We start from the raw sequence: 19108 nt of genomic DNA on the forward strand, positions 1-19108 counted from the left end.
TGAAGATCACAGCATCTCTTCTTTATTTCCTATGCTTCTTTGAAGGATTTTAGGAGGCAGAGGACTTGTCATGTGGGGGACTGACCTCCTGAGGCCCTGGAGGGTCATCTCCAGCCCGGGAGCCCCTCTCTGCTTCAGTACTGGATCCTGGTGGAGGAGAGGAAGGAGCTTTCTTCTTTCTACCCCACAGCCAGGCCCCAAGAGCTGACCCAGCTGAGCCCAGGATGATGTTGGATGACATGGAAAGTCCGGCTGCCCCTGGGAGAGAGGAGGGGGTTAGAGCACAAGGGGACAGGCAGCCCCGGCAGCTCCCGGCAAGACTGGGGAGGTCAGAGAACCCAGGACCCACAGGAGGCCCAAGACCCAGACATCCCAGTCCTGTTCCCTCCTCTACTTCCTGAAACCCCAGGAGGTCTGCTTTGGGGAGGGGCTGCTGCCCATGGCTGCCCGAAGAGGAGACACGCACTCTGGTGGTGACTCCACCAGCGACAGGACAGACCCTCTGAGAAATGGCACAGGGCCTCTGCCTCTTCCTCCCCAGCACGAGGCTGGGCCCAGCGAGGGGAGGGCCCTACGCAGGTTTGCAGGGCTGATGGGGAACGCGCACCTGCTGCGCTGCACGCCCCCAGTGCCCCCAAGCCCACCCCCAACCAGAAGAGGGGACAGTGCGGGAGACTCAAAGGACCAGGGACATTGATGCCCACGAAGCTGGAGGAAGCAGACAGGCCCTCCCTCCGGCTTAGCCTCTGGCCTGAATCCTGTGCTGGTGTGTCACACCCTCCCCGCTTCCTCCCGCCCAGACACTTACCCACGGACTGGAGAGTGGCCACGAGGCTGCCGGCGGCAACTCCACCCCCATTGGCAATGGCGGCCGCTGACATCATCTTGGCCGCTAAGGAGGAGGCCGCGATTCCTGCCCCAGTGAAGCCCATGGCGCCCAGCACCACGGGCACAGCCCCCACGGCCACGGCTGTAGCGGGAGAGGAGCTTTAGGGTTGGCCACAGGGGACAGACTCCCCAGTTCTCCCTGATACCTTCCTGAGGGGGATGAGGTGAGGGGTCCACGTCCCTCTCGTGAGAGCCACGGGGCCTGAGGCAAAGGAAGGCTGTAGAAGTGGACACGAGTGCACGGGGCCCTGCCGAGAAGCTGGATCCCAGGCCTGTGCATTTCTCTGTTTTGCTGTGGTCCTGGAAGGCTCACCTGTCCTCCCTGTGCCTCAACCGCCCTTGTGTGAAATAAGATGAAAGGAGCAGTGGTCTTCAAGCGCCCCCTTTTGGCAGGGAAAATAGCGTCTTTCCCCCTATCACAGGGCCCACAGAATAAGGACAGAGCTGCTCTTCTGAAGAGGTGCTGGGGTGGCGGCTTCTGCCCTCTGCCCTGCAGCTGCCTGTGGGCGTCCCCCCCAGGGGTCCCCTACATCTCCAGAGAGTGCAGTCATAGAACTTTCTGCAACCAGGAAACGTTCCGTATCTGTACTGTCCAACACGCTGGCCGCCTGTAGCCAATGAGCACCTGAGACTGTGGCTGGTGTGACAGAAATGTTTTCATTTTCTTGAATTCTGGCCACCGTGTTAGAGGATGCTGGCCAGGGGCACAGCTGGAAACCTCTGGGCTCACGGGATAAGCTAGAGAGTTTGTAAAGCAGTCCGAGGAATCCCTACAGCTCAGCTTACACATCCCCTACAACCCTCTGGAGGTACCACTGGCCCTGCTTTCTGGGCAGGAATCATGGGTTGAGACAGATTTAACAACCTGCCTGGATCACACGGTTTGCACTTGGGAGAAGCTGAGATTGGACCTGGGTGCTTTGAATGGCTTTGCTTCGGTTCCTTCTTGGCAAGGTTCTTGTCACCTCGAGTGTTCCAACTCTGTCCCCTGCCCACTGCACCCTTACCCACCTATGTCCTGGGGCTCAAGGCAATCTTGGGCTTGGTCAAGGCCAGGTGGTCCCAGGGTCAGATGAGGGCTTGAGTTTCTTCCCAAAGAGACTCACCTCCTCCAATCACGGCTACAGAGGCCATACCTGGAGACAAAAAGCACCCCCATGAGTGCATGGCACTGGCCTCCCCCTGCACCCCCGCTGCTGCCACAGTGGGAGGGGGTTCCCTGGAGTTGGGATCAGAGAAGAGAGCAGCCCCTGCCTGGCCTCTTCCTGCTTTTCCTGAGAAGTCTGATTTTCTGAGAATGCAGAGGGGGATGGACGAGCGTCTGGAGCTCTGTTATGCTCCAGATGGCGAGGGGCACCTGCCTTGAAAAAGTTTCATGCTGCTCTGTGACGTCAATACATTTGGTATCATTTTCTCAAAACAAAACAAAATCAAGAAAAGCATGCTATTTTCATTTGCGATGGAATAAATTTGACTTTTCTGGTCTTTCCCTCTTCCAGACACCCTATACCCTTCTCAGGCTACAGTTGGAGTGAAAGCCCCCCGTCCTCCAGGGCTCAGCCTACTTGTCACTTTCTGCAGGAAGCATCTCTAATTCCCCCACCAGAAGGGACCCTGCTTCGGTTCCTTCTTGGCAAGGTTCTTGTCACCTCGAGTGACAAGAACCTTAAATAAGGTAAATAATTACCTTAAATGTAAATGGATTAAATGCTCCAACCAAAAGACACAGGCTTGCTGAATGGATACAAAAATAAGACTCACATATATCCTGTCTACAAGAGACCCACTTCAGACCTAGGGACACATACAGACTGAAAGTGAGGGGATGGAAAAAAATATTCTATGCAAATGAAAATGACTGCTTCCTGACAGTCATTGCCAGGAAGACACTGGAACTCACCAAAAAAGGTGCCCCACATCCAAAGACAAAGGAGAAGGTGCCCCACATCCAAAGACAAAGGAGAAGGTGCAACGAGACGGTAGGAGAGGCGCAATCACAATAAACTCAAATCCCATAACTGCTGGGTGGGTGACTCACAAACTGGAGAACAGTTGTACCACAGAAGTCCGCCCTCTGGAGTGAAGGTTCTGAACCCCACGTCAGGCTTCCCAACCTGGGGGTCTGGCAACGGGAGGAGGAATTCCTAGAGAATCACTCTGAAGGCTGGCGGGATTTCATTGCAGGACTTTGACAGGCCTGGGGGAAACAGAGACTTCGCTCTTTTTTCCTTTTTTATAAATTTATCTAGTTAGTTATTTTTGGCTGCGTTGGGTCTTCGTTGCTGCAGGCAGGCTTTCTCTAGTTGTGGCGAGCGGGGGCTACTCTTCGTTGCAGTGCGCAGGCTTCTCATTGCGGTGGCTTCTCTTGTTGTAGAGCGTGGGCTCTAGGCGTGGGCTTCAGTAGTTGTGGCACGCAGGCTCAGTAGTTGTGGCTCACAGGCTCCAGAGTGCAGGCTCAGTAGTTGTGGCACACGGGCTTGGGTGCTCCGCGGCATGTGGGATCTTCCCGGACCAGGGATGGAACCTGTGTCCCCTGCATTGGCAGGCGGATTCTTAACTGCTGCGCCACCAGGGAAGTCCCAGAGACTTCACTTTTGCAGGGCATACACAAAGTAGTGTGCATATCGGGACCCAGGGGAAGGAGCAGTGACCCCAGGGGAGACTGAACCAGACCTACCTGCAACTGTTGGAGAGTCTCCTGCAGAGGCAAGTGGTGGCTTTGGCTCACTAAGGGACAAGGACACTGGCAGCAGAAGTTCTGGGAAGTACTCCTTGGCGTGAGCCCTCCCAGAGTCTACCATTAGCCCCACCAAAGAGCCTGGGCAGGCTCCAGTTTTGGGTCACCTCAGGCCAAACAACTAACAGGGAGGGAACCCAGCCCCACCCATCAGCAGACAAGCAGAATAAAGTTTTACTGAGCCCTGCCCACCAGAGCAACACCCAGCTCTACCCACCACCAGTCCCTCCCATCAGGAACCACAATCACAGAAGCTAGACAAAATGAAAAGGCAGAGGACTTTGTACCAGATGAAGGAACAAGATAAAACCCCAGAAAAACAACTAAATGAAGTGCTTTCCAGAAAAAGAATTCAGAATAATGATAGTGAAGATATCCAGGACCCTGGAAAAAGAATGGAGGCAAAGATCGAGCAGATGCAAGAAATGTTTATCAAAGACTTAGAAGAATTAAAGAACAAACAAACAGAGATGAGCAATACAGTAACTGAAATGAAAACTACACTAGAAGGAATCAATAGCAGAATAACTGAGGCAGAAGAACGGATAAGTGACCTGGAAGACAGAATGGTGGGATTCACTGCCGCGGAACAGAATAAAGAAAAAAGAATGAAAAGAAATGAAGACAGCCTAAGAGACCTCTGGGACAACATTAAACGTGACAACATTCGCATTATAGGGGTCCCAGAAGGAGAAGACAGAGAGAAAGGACCCAAGAAAATATTCAAAGAGATTATAGTTGAAAACCTCCCTAAAATGGGAAAGGAAATAGCCACGCAAGTTCAGGAAGCACAGAGAGTCCAATACAGGATAAACCCAAGGAGAAACACGCCAAGACACATAGTAATCAAATTGGCAAAAATAAAGACAAAGAAAAATTATTGAAAGCAGCAAGGGAAGAACAACAAATAACATACAAGGGAACTCCCATAAGGTTAGCAGCTGATTTCTCAGCAGAAACTCTACAAGCCAGAAGGGAGTGGCATGATATACTTAAAATGATGAAAGGGAAGAACCTACAACCAAGATTACTCTACCTGGCAAAGATCTCATTCAGATTCGACGGAGAAATCAAAAGCTTTACAGACAAGCAAAAGCTAAGAGAATTCAGCACCACCAAACCAGCTATACAACAAATGCTAAAGGAACTTCTCTAAGTGGGAAACACAAGAGAAGGAAAAGACCTACAAAAACAAACCCAAAACAACTAAGAAAATGGTAATAGGAACATACATAGCGATAATTACCTTAAATGTAAATGGATTAAATGCTCCAACCAAAAGACACAGGCTTGCTGAATGGATACAAAAATAAGACCCACATATATCCTGTCTACAAGAGACCCACTTCAGACCTAGGGACACATACAGACTGAAAGTGAGGGGATGGAAAAAAATATTCCACGCAAATGAAAAGCAAAAGAAAGCTGGAGTAGCAATACTCATATCAGATAAAATAGACTTTAAAATAAAGAATGTTACAAGAGACAAGGAAGGACACTACATAATGATCAAGGGATCAATCCAAGAAGAAGATATAACAATTATAAATATACGTGCACCCAACATAGGAACACCTCAATTCATAAGGCAACTGCTAACAGCTATAAAACAGGAAATCGACAGTAACACAGTAATAGTGGGCGACTTTAACACCTCACTTACACCAATGGACAGATCATCCAGACAGAAAATTAATAAGGAAACACAAGCTTTAAATGATACAATAGACCAGATAGATTTAATTGATATTTATAGGACATTCCATCCAAAAACAGCAGATTACACTTTCTTCTCAAGTGCACATGGAACATTCTCCAGGATAGATCCCATCTTGGGTCACAAATCAAGCCTTGGTAAATTTAAGAAAACTGATATCATATCAAGCATCTTTTCTGACTACAATGCTATGAGATTAGAAATGAGTTACAGGAAAAGAAAACGTAAGAAACACAAACACATGGAGGCTAAACAATACATTACTAAATCTCTTCACCAAGAGATCAGTGAAGAAATCAAAGAGGAAATTAAAAAATACCTAGAGACAAATTACAATGAAAACACGATGATCCAAAACCTACGGGATGTAGCAAAAGCAGTTCTAAGAGGGAAGTTAATAGAAATACAAGCCTACCTCAAGAAACAAGAAAAATATCAAATAAACAATCTAACCTTACACCTAAAGAAACTAGACAAAGAAGAACAGACAAAACCCAAAGTTAGTAGAAGTAAAGAAATCATAAAGATCAGAGCAGAAATAGATGAAATAGAAACAGAGAAAATAATAGCAAAGATCAATAAAACTAAAAGCTGGTTCTTTGAGAAGATAAACAAAATTGATTAACCTTTAGCCAGACTCATCAAGAAAAAGAGGGAGAGGACTCAAATCAATGAAATTAGAGATGAAAAAGGAGAAGTTACAACGGACACCACAGAAATACAAAGCATCATGAGAGACTACTATGAGCAACTCTATGCCAATAAAATGGACAACCTGGAAGAAATGGACAAATTCTTAGGTATAACCTTCCAAGAGTGAACCAGGAAGAAACAGAAAATATGGACAGACCAATCACAAGTAATGAAATTGAAACGGTGATTAAAAATCTTCCAACAAACAAAAGTCCAGGACCAGACGGCTTCACAGATGAATTCTATTAAACATTTAGAGAAGAGCTAATACCCATCCTTCTCAAACTCTTCCAAAATATTGCAGAGGAAGGAACACTCCCAAATTCATTCTATGAGGCCACCATCACCCTGATACCAAAACCAGATAAAGATACTACAAAAAAAGGAAATTACAGACCAATATCACTGATGAATAGAGATGCAAAAATCCTCAACAAAATACTAGCAAACAGAATCCAAGAACACATTAAAAGGATCATACACCATGATCAAGTGGGATCTATCCCAGGGATGCAAGGATTCTTCAATATATCCAAATCAATCAATGTGATACATCATATTAACAAATTGAAGAAGAAAAACCATATGATCATCTCAATAGATGCAGAAAAAGCTTTTGACAAAATTCAACACCCATTTATGATAAAAACTCTCCAGAAAGTAGGCATAGAGGGAAACTACCTCAACATAATAAAGGCCATATATGACAAACCCACAGCAAACATCATTCTCAATGGTGAAAAACTGAAAGCATTTCCTCTAGGATCAGGAACAAGAAAAGGATGTCCACTCTCACCACTATTATTCAACACAGTTTTGGAAGTCCTAGCCATGGCAATCAGAGAAGAAAAAGAAATAAAAGCAATCCAAATTGGAAAAGAAGAAGTAAAACTGTTACTGTTTTCAGATGACATGACACTATACATAGAGAATCCTAAAGATGCCACCAGAAAACTACTACAGGTAATCAATGAATTTGGCAAAGTTGCAGGATACAAAATTAATGCACAGAAATCTCTTGCATTCCTATACACTAACAACGAAAGATCAGAAAGAGAAATTAAGGAAACAATCCCCAATCCCATTGACCATTTCAACAAAAAGAATAAAATACCTAGGAATAAACCTACCTAAAGAGGTAAAAGACCTGTACTCAGAAAACTATAAGACACTGATGAAAGAAATCAAAGATGACACAAACAGATGGAGAGATATACCATGCTCTTGGATTGGAAGAATCAATATTGTGAAAATGACTATACCACCCAAAGCAATCTACAGATTCAATGCAATCCCTGTCAAATTACCAGTGGCATTATTTACAGAACTAGAACAAAAAAACCTTAAAATTTGTAGGAGACACAAAAGACCCCGAATAGCCAAAGCAGTCTTGAGGGAAAAAAAACAGAGCTGGAGGAATCAGACTCCCTGACTTCAGACTATACTACAAAGCTACAGTAATCAAGACAATATGGTACTGGCACAAAAACAGAAATATAGATCAGTGGAACAGGATAGAAAGCCCAGAGATAAACCCACACACCTATGGTCAACTAATCTATGACAAAGGAGACAAGGATATAAAATGGAGAAAAGACAGTCTCTTCAATAAGTGGTGCTGGGAAAACTAGACAGCTACATGTAAAAGAATGAAATTAGAACACTCCCTAATACCATACACAAAAATAAACTCAAAATGGATTAGAGACCTAAATGTAAGACCGGACACTATAAAACTCTTAGAGGAGACATAGGAAGAACACTCTTTGACATAAATCACAGCAAGATCTTTTTTGATCCACCTTCTAGAGTAATGGAAATAAAAACAAAAATAAACTAATAGGACCTAATGAAAATTAAAAGCTTTTGCACAGCAAAGGAAACTACAAACAAGACGAAAAGACAACCCTCAGAATGGGAGAAAATATTTGCAAACGAATCAATGGACAAAGGATTAATCTCCAAAATATATAAACAGCTCATGCAGCTCAATATTAAAAAAACAAACAACCCAATCCAAAAATGGGCAGAAGACCTAAATAGACATTTCTCCAAAGAAGACATACAGATGGCCAAGAAGCACATGAAAAGCTGCTCAGCATCACTAATTATTAGAGACATGCAATCAAAACTACAGTGAGGTATCACCTTACGCCGGTCAGAATGGGCATCATCAGAAAATCTACAAACAACAAATGCTGGAGAGGGTGTGGAGAAAAGAGAACTCTCTTGCACTGTTAGTGGGAATGTAAACTGATACAGCCATTATGGAGAACAGTATGGAGGTTCCTTAAAAAACTAAAAATGGAATTACCACACGACCCAGCAATCCCACTACTCGGCATATACCCACAGAAAACCATAATTCAAAAAGACACATGCACCCCAATGTTCACTGCAGCACTATTTACAATAGGCAGGATATGGAAGCAACCTAAATACCCATCAGCAGATGAATGGATAAAGAAGATGTGGTACATATATACAATGGAATATTACTCAGCCATAAAAAGGAACGAAATTGGGTCATTTGTAGTGATGTGGATGGATCTAGAGTCTATCATACAGAGTGAAGTCAGTCAGAAAGAGAAAAACAAATATCGTATATTCACGCATATATGTGGAACCTCGAAAAACCAGTTTACAGGGCAGAAATAGAGACACAGTTGTAGAGAACAAGGGCGGAAAGTGGTGGGGGGTGTGCTGGTGGGGTGAATTGGGCGACTGGGATTGACATGTATACACTAATATGTATAAAATGGAGAACTAAGAAGAACCTGCTGTATAAAAAAATAATAAAATAGAATTCAAAAATTCAAAAAAAAAAAAAGAGAGAAGTCACCCTGCTTCCTCTGTGTCCTGCCTTGTGGCTGGAGCCCCTGGCACCACGGGGCAGAGCATGCCTGGACCATGTCGAATTGCTGAGAGCTCTTGGGGCTGGCAGGGACATCTGACAGGGGCAGGGACTGGGGTGCTGGGTCAGCTGGGACAAGGAGTTCCGGAGATTTCAGGAGTTGCAGGAGTGAGCTCAGCCAGCTCCGCACGAAGAGGAGCCTTGGTCCCAGGCAAGGGAGAGAAGGTACGAAATCAGCCTCAGACCTCGTCATTTCTTGAAGGCTGCAGCTCATGGCTCACCATCACCTCTCCCTCCATCAGTACCCCTGACCTGTCTTGAGGGTTTCCGTTTCTGCACAGATGATATTTCCAACAAACTGGCCTTGAAGTTCTCACGCCTCACTTCCAGGGATCTTGAACTCTATGCCACACACACCCAAGGTCATACACTAGGCCCATGCTGCCCACTATAGGAACCACTAGCCATGTGTGCCATGTAAATCTTAATTAAAATGAAATAAAATTTAAAACTCAGTTCCTCAGTCCCACGGCCCACATTTCAGGGACATGTGGCTAGTCCACATGTGGTTCCTCTGATTCTAGAGCATCATTGATTTCATCTCTCATGTATACTGTGCCCTTTTTCTGACAATGTGAGTGTCAGAGAGATTCTATCAGGAAGGTGGGCCTGACACTGACAACTCAGAAGGCTGAACTGAGCAGTGGGGAGTTGGGTGAGGGCCCGTGGATTGATGCTCAGGGATCAGTTACCTGCGTAATGGGCGAAATTGCTTCCTCCAGCCTTGGGTGGGTCTCTGGGGTCAGAGCCAGATCCATCTGGCCCTTGGGGTGGCCCCTGTGGTGGCTTTCCAGGAGAACCATCAGAGGCCTGGTCGGTTGACTGGGAAGGTTCATCCTCCTCTGGAAAAAAAAAAAAAAAAAGAGGAGGGGGAGCTCCCAGCGGGGTGGGCAGCTGAGGGACCAGAGGCCCCACACGGCGCCCTCGACCATCTCCCGAAACTCCCAAGAACTCTGACGTTGGGAGGGGACCTCAACGGCAGCTGTGCTAAGAGGTGACAAAGATGCTTGGAGGTGAACCCAAGGAGAAGACAGAGAGAGGGAGACCCAGCACCAACGCGGAGCTGGCAGATTCCAGACTTCACAGAGCAGGAGTCTGAGGCCCACGAGGTTAGAGACCTGATGGGGCACAGTGCACCTGGTGGCAGGTCCAGGCCAGAACCTAGAAGACCCCCTCTGCCCTCGTTCAGGCACCCCAAGCCCTGGGCCACCCCACCCTCTGGAGCTTCCCTAGAGCACTCACCATCAGAGGGATATTCCAGCAGGCTGAGCTCAGTGGCATCTCCTTCCCCGCTCTCTATGGCTTTAGCTGACATCTTGGAGGCAGTGTGGGAACACCAGGTGCAGAGCCAGGGACACCACTATCTTTCTGAGAAACAGAGTATGAAAATCGGAAGTGCTCTGCCTGATTTATGATGGACTGGTGGGGGGAGGGCAGGGGCACCTCTCTGTTGCCCCAGCCTTGCCCTCTGTCCTATAGGAGCCTGTGGGCACTTCCATCTCTGCCCATACTGCCTCCTTGGTTATCCATCTCTGCCCCACCCACTGCCCGGCCAGCCTAAGTCCTAGGGCTTCAGAGTGACCTGGGTTGATACAAGACTGGAGGTACCCACAGTCTCCTGGTAAAGGTGGGCTCAAGCCCCTTCCCAGCACACTCACCTCTGGTCACAGTGACAGCTGCCCTGGATGGAAGCAGAGAAGTAAATGTGATAATAGCACCTATTTTGTGAGTGCCTATGTGCGTCCAAACTAAGGCCCGTCAAGGGTAATTCACTTGCCGACGGTCACAACTAAGGATTCCAACCCACGCACTGGTCAGAAATCATGCTGTTAACCATCAACCCGTACTGCCTCCTTGGTTATTACAGATATGAGATTAGGGCTCTGTGGCATTTGTCAGCCAAGGTAAAATGTTTTGGGCTATAAATTTGTAAATCACGGCAGGCAGGGGAAGGATGATCTCATACAAAATAAAGTTCAGAAGAATTGCAGTCGAGTTTTATAAAAAGGAGGACTATGGATTTCTCACATATCCAAGAAGGGATTTTGAGAGGGAAAATAATGCTCCCACAGAATGACTCACTCACGCAGGCCTCATCCTTGCATTAGCATGCCAAGGTGAGTTCTATCTGGCACCAAACCTGGGAAGAGATAGACTCACTTCCTCCTTGGGCTTTCGGGCTTAGACGTCATGCAGCATGGAGGGGATGGAAAAAGATATTCCATGAAAATGGAAATCAAAAGAAAGCTGGAGTAGCAATTTTCGTATCAGACAAAATAGACTTTAAAATAAAGACTCTTCCAAGAGACAAAGAAGAACACTACATAATGACCGAGGGATCAATCCAAGACGAAGATATGACAATTGTAAATATTTATGCACCCAACATAGGGACAACTCAATACATAAGGCAAATGCTAACAGCCATAAAAGGGGAAATTGACAGTTACACAATCATAGTAGGGGACTTTAACACCCAGCTGGTGCCCTCGGCAGCCTCACTACCTGCAGAACTTCTGACACTGCTCTTCCTTCCCAGTGACCTCCCAGGGTAGGCAGGGGCAGAGGAGGTGGGGGAGGGGAGAGAGCGACAGGACTCTGCTTCCAGATTAGTTCCCTAATCTCATATCTGTAATAACCAAGGAGGCAGTATGGGTTTTATTTTTTATTTTTATTATTTTATTTATTTTATTTTTATTTTATTTATTTATTTATTTTATTTTTTATTTTTATTATTACATTTACTTCTTTCTGTTCCTTACCCCTAGTGGATTAAGTCTCATGAAAAGTGTAGATTTGTCTGTCTTATTCCCCTGGGTCAGGAGCTCAGTAAATATTTTTTTAAAGATTTTTTTTTATGTGGACCATTTTTAAAGTCTTTAATGAATTTATTACAATATTTCTTGTTTTATGATTTGGTTTTCTGACCGCAAGGCATGTGGGATCTTATCTCCCCGACCAGGGATCAAACCCGCACTCCCTGCATTGGAAGGCGAAGTCCTAACCAGTGGACCGCCAGGGAAGTCCCAGTAAATGTGTTTTGAATGAAAGAATGAATAAGGAGAAAAAAGGGGGAAGTGAGAATCTCAGTGTGAAGCTGGGGGGAAAAGGAGGAGCAGGAGATGAAAGAAGGGGCAGAATCAGGGCTGGAAGAGGGCTCTGCTTGGAATATGCTTGAATGTCCTGGGAAATGAGGCTTTGTCCCTCGTGCAAGACAAGGACATGAGGGACCAGACCTAGGACCTGTCTGTTCCCCACCCCCACCCCTGCTTAGCTTTAGGACAACAGCCCCAAACAGCTCAGCAAAAACGGCTCCAGTTTTCCCTGGGATACTGGGGGACACTGTCCGTGGGACACAGAGGGGAGAGGTTTTCAGAGCAAGGTTGCAGGAGCCCCTCTTCTGTAGTGGAACAACTGAGGACATGGAAAGGAGACGTGACCCATGAGCCGCACCCCCCCCCCAGCAAACTCGGGGCTGGCGAATAAGCCAGAACTGCAAACAGTCCTGATTGTTTTGAGCCCCCCCGGCAAACCGGGGGCCTGCGAAGAAGCATTGAGTGCTTTGGGCACTGATCCATGAGATGTCCTCAGTCTAATCAGAGTGGTGGGAGCGCAAGGAAGTGTCCTTGTGCTACTTCAGTATAATCAGAATAATGGTGGGAACTCTGTGCTGCTTTGCGCTCAAGGACGAAGCACGGCAGGTTCTCACGAAAGCCAATTATTGCTTCTATAATTAATAAAAACGTAGGTTGCTGCTTTGGCACTTCTGAAATGTTAAGAAAACAAGTCTTAAAGTGTAAACCTAGATAATGCTTTAATAAAAGCTACCACAGCAGGACAGACGGCGCTGTTTTGCCTGAGCGAGCGGCAGCCCTCTACTGCTGTGCTTCGGCACAATTCATCTCGTGTGATGAGCTTACTTTCGGCCCTGTCCTAAGATAAACTACAACATTCTTCCTCGTCACTTGGTATCCAATCTACTTTCCTGGTGGAATTTAAGGCATGAGAGGCAGCCCCCTCCTGGAGAAACAGGCCTGTTGGTTTCTGTGAATTTCCTGTCACTAGAAGACAGATAGAAAGACAACCTATGGAACAGAAGAGACTGGTACCATCAGACCACATGTGACATTAAAAACACCACTAACAAGGGTAAGGGACATGTAATCTACTGAGGGGGGAAAATAACCCACAATACCCTTTGCATCATTAGAATCCCCAATGTAAAGAAAGTTCTTATGAAACAATTTTTCAAAAGAACTGTCTTTAAAAAGGAACTCAGACTAGAAGAGGTGGTTCCTAAAAAAAGAATTATACATGGCCAATAAATATTTGAAAATGTGTTCAATCTGCTAATACTAAAAATAATTTTTAAAAGAGAAAACTCTGTGTGTATGTGTGTGTGTGTGTTCCATGCACCTGTTAGTCAGGGTTTGGCTGCAGATAACAGAAGTCACTCCAGGTAACTTAAGCAGAACAGGTTTTTTGGGTTGTTTTGGTCGAACTCTTGGGGTTCTGGGCGCCTGGGTCCCTCAGTGATGACGGCTGGGCAGGGTTTGGGGACCTGGCCCAGAGGGCGCCACCAGCTGAGATCTGCCTCCTTAGCAGGGCCTGGGCACTTGCGGGAGAACCCAGACTGGGTGCTGGACTAAGGGTCCCGGGCAGGGTAACCTGTCTGCACAGAGACCCCCTCCTCTTAAGCACTGCCTGGACCTCGGAAGGTGAAAGTTGTGACTTGGGACCTTGCCCTTCCTTGTCAGAACAGAGAATAACATTTGTTTGGTGGAGGTTTACAGGAACATGGTGACCGTGGCCTGACCTCAAGCACAAAGGATGTGACACCCAGAAGTCTGCAAACACTAACCACGCCCCTCCCTCACCCTTCCTATAAAAGGGCTTTGCTGAAAGCTTGGGGAGTTCTGGGTTTTTCAGGCATGAGTCACCCGTCTCCTTGCAGGGTCCTGCAATATACCTTTCTCTGCTCCAAAATGACGTTTTGGTATTGTTTGGCCTCACTGTTCGTCAGGCACACAGACTTGGGTTCAGTTACATGACCTCTTCCTTGGGTTTGATAATTTGCCAAAAGGCTCACAGATCTCACGAAAGCACTTTACCCACCATTACTGATTTATTACAAAGGATATTAAAGGATACAAATGAACAGCCAGATGGAAAAGTACCTATGAGGAAGTCCGGAGCACAGGAAGTGCAGTCTCCGTGGACTTCAGGCACCAGGTGGGCGCAGACTATGCCACCCAGGCTCTTGGGGACACACTGGCAAGTTCCTCCCAGAAATGAGTTGAGCTGTGTCCCATGGTGGCTCCGGGGTGGTGGGGAGGCTCACTCGACCTAAGCTTGGTGAATTCCCCCGTTGTCCTTTAGGACTTCCCAAAGTCACCGGACATAGAGACAGTGTATGGGAAAGGTTTCCCAGATGGTCTGGTGATCCCCACCTCGAAAAACAGAGTAACTACCGTGAAGCTGATTTCTCTGCATATAACAAAGGACCCAGTTTAGCTTGATTATTGGAGGCAGCCCGACCTTCCCCAACCATCAGTGAGCAACAGGCGAGGCATGAAAACCTAGCGAAAACAACACCTCCAATACAGGCTGGTTGAGTTGTAAATTAAATGCTAAAACTTTTGCGAGGCTCCAAGGCATACAGCCAGTACGTAAACAGCCACTGCACTAAAACCAAAGCAAGAATACAAGAATTTACGTTCCCATACATGAGCTAGAACAGAGTCCCTTCAGAGGAAGTACGGCGGGCTCCACCTGTTGCTCCCGCTCCCTAAGCCCGAGAGGGGGACCTATCAGCGCGGCCCCTTGCACTCACCGTCTGCGCTCTTGGTACCCGCACTGCGGAAGCCCGCCGAGCGCAGCGAATTAAGTGCGGGGTCTAGAATGGGGGCGGGACTTCCTTCCCAATGCGCACGCGTGCGTGGGCGCAAGCCCCTCCCCGGAACTGCGGTGGACGCTGCCGAGGAGGGCTGGTGCAGCAGTGTGTGAGGCGGTTAGTCGGCGTCCCTACACGGTGAGTACCAAGGCCGGAGCCGGAGCGGGGCCGGGGCCGGACCCGGCACCCGAGAGGAGCTGGAGGCGGCCACCCAGCGCGGGTCTCTCCAGGCCGTTGGGTTCTCGGGACCAGAGAGGGCGGCCGCCGGCCTCGTCAAGCGGCCTGGCCGACCCTGCGCCGGGGTCCCCTCGGTTTCTCAGCTTCGTGAGCCGGTTCGTGCCTGACACGAGGCGCCAGCGCCGGGCGCCTGGCCGGGCGCCAGGAGGAGGGACCCCCTCCTGCTTGCTCTGCGGGTCGCAGTCCGCGTCCTCGCCCCCATGTGCCTCCCTCCTCCCCCCCCCGTCGTTGATCCGGGTTGCTTGTGATCGCGGCGTAGCCGATGCTGGGGGTGAACCTTCGTTGCGCTCTGGCTTGCTTTGCCGTCGGGGCGCCATGCTGAGCGGTTCTGGACCTGCGTCATCTTTTTGTCTTCGTGTGACGTTCCAAGGAGACACAGACCCTCATCATCCCCATTTTCCAGACGAGGAACTGAGGCTCACAGTGATTAATACGTGCACCCCAGACCCAGAGCTGGCCAGTGACGGGTTCAGATTTGAACCAAGATTTCCCTTTGTCTTTCCACAGGATCTCGTTTTCTCGGCCTTTCTGAAAAGGGAGAACGTGGCTCGAGTTCCAGTCTGACGACGTGTGCATAGATCACTTGTTTTTAAATCACTTAAAAGGTAATGAAAAAGCTAGTTGGGTTTTAAGCCATTTGGCAAAGGCCAGAGTCGTGGCAAAGGCATCTGCCCTCTTGGGGCAAGGCTTGAGAAGGAAGAAAGCTCTGTGCACTCTTAATAAAGCTGCCCTCCTCACCCACCCTCCAGCGACCCCCCCAAGATACTTACTCAGCCTTCAAGATGGCTTGGGTGTGGCAGGCTTCACCCTCCATGCTTTACATAATGTTATTTATTGCAGAGAACATTTTGGGACTTAGCTAGTAAACCCCTCCCCCGTTTTTAAAATACGAGAACACTGAGGTTTAGAGAGGATTAAGCAGGACCTGCCAAGGGCACACGAGCAGTCAGTGTTGAATCTAGAATCCAAACCAGATCTAGCTCATATGTCTTTGCTACACCTCCTGTGTCCCCTCTGTTGCAGACCAAGCTGCCCACTGTGTGAGTGCATTTCTTTTCTTCTTTGATCTTCTCTAGCTGGCGGCATCACCATTAGAGCCATCTTTGTGTGCAGGGCCTGATACTCTATAGGCTGCTTAGAAAATATTTGTTGCCTCAGAGCCCTGTGCTTCTCAGTTGCCAATCTAGTGGAACATTTCTCTCCTTTTCAGCAACCATGAAGTTGAAAGAGAAAAAATCGAGACCAAAGCCATCAAACTATGGCAGAATTCAGAGGAAGGGCATCAAAGTTGTGGGAAAATGGAAGCAGGTGAAGATTGACCCAAATATGTTTGCAGACGGACAGATGGATGACTTGGTGTGCTTTGAGGAACTGACGGATTATCAGTTGGTCTCCTCTGCGGAGAGTTCCTCCAGTCTCTTCTCAAAGGAGGAGCCCAAGAAGAGAAAGGCACAAGCTGTTTCGGAAGGAGAGTCTACCTCCTCAAAGAAAAAGATGAAGTTGAAGAAGAGTAAAGATGTGGAAACTGAAGGAACCAGTGCCCAGAAAGTGTTTGAGGGCAAAGATACTGAGCCAGGGCCCCAGGGAGATGGCACAGTTTGTCCTGATCTAGAGGTAGGGGAGATGGCATCAGAAAGCCCGGCCCAGACGGTTCCAAAAAAGAAGAACAAGAAAGGGAAAAAAACCTCAGAGCCTTCCCAGGGTACTACTCCAAAGGCGCCCAAAAAAGCAAAGACCTGGATGCCTGAAATGCATGATCACAAGGCAGATGTATCAGCTTGGAAGGATCTCTTTGTACCCAAGCCAGTTCTCCGAGCGCTCAGCTTCCTAGGCTTCTCTGCCCCCACACCAGTCCAAGCTCTGACCTTGGCACCTGCCATTCGTGACAAACTGGACATCCTTGGGGCTGCTGAGACAGGTAAGGGCATCCTTACCTGGCGGCCAGGGCAAGATTGCTTCTGGATTGAGCTTGTGGCTGCTAACAGGCTGGTTGGTTGGGAGCATGACCACAAAAGCACTGTTGAGTGAAGGTTTTTAGAAGTCAGCTAGCTCTGGGTTGAAATAGGCCATGTGCTGATTGGTGCCCTAGGCAGGTCACTTTATTTCTCTGAGCCCTGCAGACCCTATTATAAAATGGAGATAGACAACTGCAGTACCTCCTTCTTTTGCTATGTGGGTTAAATATAAATGCCTACTAAATTTCTACATTTACACAATCGTAAACTAGTAACAAAAAAAATAGTAAACTAAAATTTACACAGTACATTGTAAGTGATCTGCGAATGGTAGTTTTTTTCCAGGTCTTGAGCCTTTTCTGAATGGCTCAGAGGTAAAGTAGGGCTAATAAGATCAGCCCTCTGGAGAGGTCGATCTTCATTAGTATAAGGAAGAAGTGTCTCGTTCGCAAGAGTTGTCCAAAGATAAAAAGGGCTGCGTTGGGAGTTGGTGGGTTTATTGGCATTGGAAGGATTTGAGTTTGTGTAACCATTGGGTGGATTTTGTAGGCAGATTGGGGCAGGAAGTGACTATTGCGACTAGGCATTGCTTAAAGCTCCCTCATTCCTTGGGCCACCTGAGACTTTGTGAAGCAATGACAGGTACACTCACCCTGGGGAGACTAAACTACTGATGGGGGAAGGAGCAATACAAGCCTGGAGCTATTAGTGTAACTTGACCAGCAGTAGCCAATAGAAATATATACGTAATGTGAGCCACATATGTAACTTAAAATTTCCTAGGAGCCATATTAAAAAAGGTTTTTAAAAAGTGAAAATTAATTTTAACAATATATTTAACCAATTACATATTTCAGTACGCAATGAACGTAAAATTAGAGATATTTTACATTCTTATTTTTATACTGTTTTCAGACTCCTATGTGTATTTTCAAGTTGCCGCCCATCTCAGTTTAGAGTAACCACGTTTTAAGTGCTTGACAGCGGTATGTGGCTAGTAGCTACTATATTGTATGGCATAGAATTGTAACCAAAAGTGGGGTCCAGCTGCTCGCCGCTCAAAAGCCAGTAAAGAGGCCAGGTTGGTGAAAGGAAAGCTTGCTTTATTTTGGATGCCGGCAACGGAGGCGGGGGGGGGGCGGGGCGGGGGTGCTTCTGTCTGAAGGCCGACCCCCCCACCCCCCCAACCAGTGGGCAAGAGCTTTTATAGATGGAGGGGAGGGGGCCGCAACAGAAACAGCACAGTCGGCTGTTGACAGTCACCTTGAAATTGGTCATTGATGGTCTGACCAGCATCGTCTTCATTGTTTTAAGTACAGTTGATCTTCAGTTCCAGGGTCGGTTTGTTTCCATTTTCTTGAGGCCAGTTCTCGGAATGGCAGCTTATGTCATGGCTACAGTCTGGTCATCATGTAGTTAACTTTTTCCACCTGGTGGGCGTTTTATCTGTAGATACACAGAGAGTATCTACAAGACAGCTCACAGGATATGGCTCAGAATATTATCTATAGCCCTTGAGAAGGAACTGAAGGTCCTTAGCTATGCTTATTGACTAAACTATTATTATTTAGTCTTGTCGGACTGCTTTCCTTTGCTTCTGCATTTTCTCACTTCTCTGATTAAACTTATTCTTTGGCTGAAGTTTTCCCACAGACAAAATGCAGGCAGAGGACATGGGCGGGAAGGACCATAGAGTCCTGCTCCATTTCAGAGCTGGACCATGTAGACCAGCGGTCCCCAACCATTTTGGCACAAGGGACTGGTTTTGTGGAAGACAGGTTTTCCACGGAAGGGGGTAGGTGGTGGTTTCAGGATGATTCAAGTGCATTACACTTATTGTGCACTTTATTTCTACTATTGTTAGTTACATTGTAATATATAATGAAATAATCATACAGTTCACCATAATGTTGACAGGAGGCCGAGCTCAGGGAGTAATTTGAGCGATGGGGAGCGGCTGTAAATACAGATGAAGCTTCGCTAACTGGCCGGGCCGCTCACCTCCTGCTGTGCGGCCTGGTTCCTAAGAGGCCACAGACCGCTACTGGTCCATGGCCTGGGGGTTGGGGACCCC

At 47.3% G+C, this 19108-nt stretch overlaps 2 protein-coding genes across 15 annotated transcripts in view; one reads left to right on the plus strand and one right to left on the minus strand.

Annotated features, from left to right (window-relative positions):
- On the minus strand, positions 1 to 14880 carry LOC137218968 (interferon alpha-inducible protein 27-like protein 2A). Of its 11 annotated transcripts, XM_067726883.1 has the most exons (8): positions 14676 to 14835; positions 14127 to 14399; positions 10608 to 10630; positions 10192 to 10317; positions 9642 to 9791; positions 1995 to 2024; positions 809 to 970; positions 1 to 258 (listed from the first exon to the last, which is right to left on the minus strand). In XM_067726883.1, the coding sequence occupies exons 4-8, from the start codon at positions 10262 to 10264 to the stop codon at positions 50 to 52; spliced, it is 624 nt and encodes a 207-aa protein (XP_067582984.1). In that variant the 5' UTR covers positions 10265 to 10317; positions 10608 to 10630; positions 14127 to 14399; positions 14676 to 14835; the 3' UTR covers positions 1 to 49. The 11 variants fall into 11 exon arrangements, with proteins under 11 accessions (XP_067582984.1, XP_067582975.1, XP_067583017.1 ...); XM_067726874.1 differs by lacking the exon at positions 14127 to 14399 and having other exon boundaries at positions 14783 to 14864; XM_067726916.1 differs by lacking the exon at positions 14127 to 14399 and having other exon boundaries at positions 10608 to 10625.
- DDX24 (DEAD-box helicase 24) overlaps positions 14860 to 19108 on the plus strand; it is a 19639-nt gene continuing 15390 nt past the window's right edge. For 2 of the 4 annotated variants that reach the window (XM_067726806.1, XM_067726815.1), the window contains exons 1-3: positions 14860 to 14980; positions 15587 to 15684; positions 16290 to 16997. In XM_067726806.1, coding sequence (XP_067582907.1) covers positions 16295 to 16997 — 703 coding nt within the window. In that variant the 5' untranslated portion in view covers positions 14860 to 14980; positions 15587 to 15684; positions 16290 to 16294. The remainder of the gene's footprint in view (positions 14981 to 15586; positions 15685 to 16289; positions 16998 to 19108) is intronic. The other 2 variants (XM_067726825.1, XM_067726835.1) reach the window with 2 other exon arrangements.

The sequence above is a fragment of the Pseudorca crassidens genome, chromosome 1 (genome assembly GCF_039906515.1).
Source record: "Pseudorca crassidens isolate mPseCra1 chromosome 1, mPseCra1.hap1, whole genome shotgun sequence".
NCBI classification, from domain to species: Eukaryota; Metazoa; Chordata; class Mammalia; order Artiodactyla; family Delphinidae; genus Pseudorca; species Pseudorca crassidens.

Bases quoted from the DNA above. Each gene is read 5' to 3' on its own strand.
- LOC137218968 (XM_067726908.1), bottom strand. From the start codon at position 10,264: ATGTCAGCTAAAGCCATAGAGAGCGGGGAAGGAGATGCCACTGAGCTC. The intron at 9,792-10,191 runs GTGAGTGCTCTA...TTTTTTTTCCAG, and splicing joins GCTGGAATATCCCTCTGATG to AGGAGGATGAACCTTCCCAG. The intron at 2,025-9,641 runs GTAACTGATCCC...TTTTGTCTCCAG, and splicing joins CAATTTCGCCCATTACGCAG to GTATGGCCTCTGTAGCCGTG.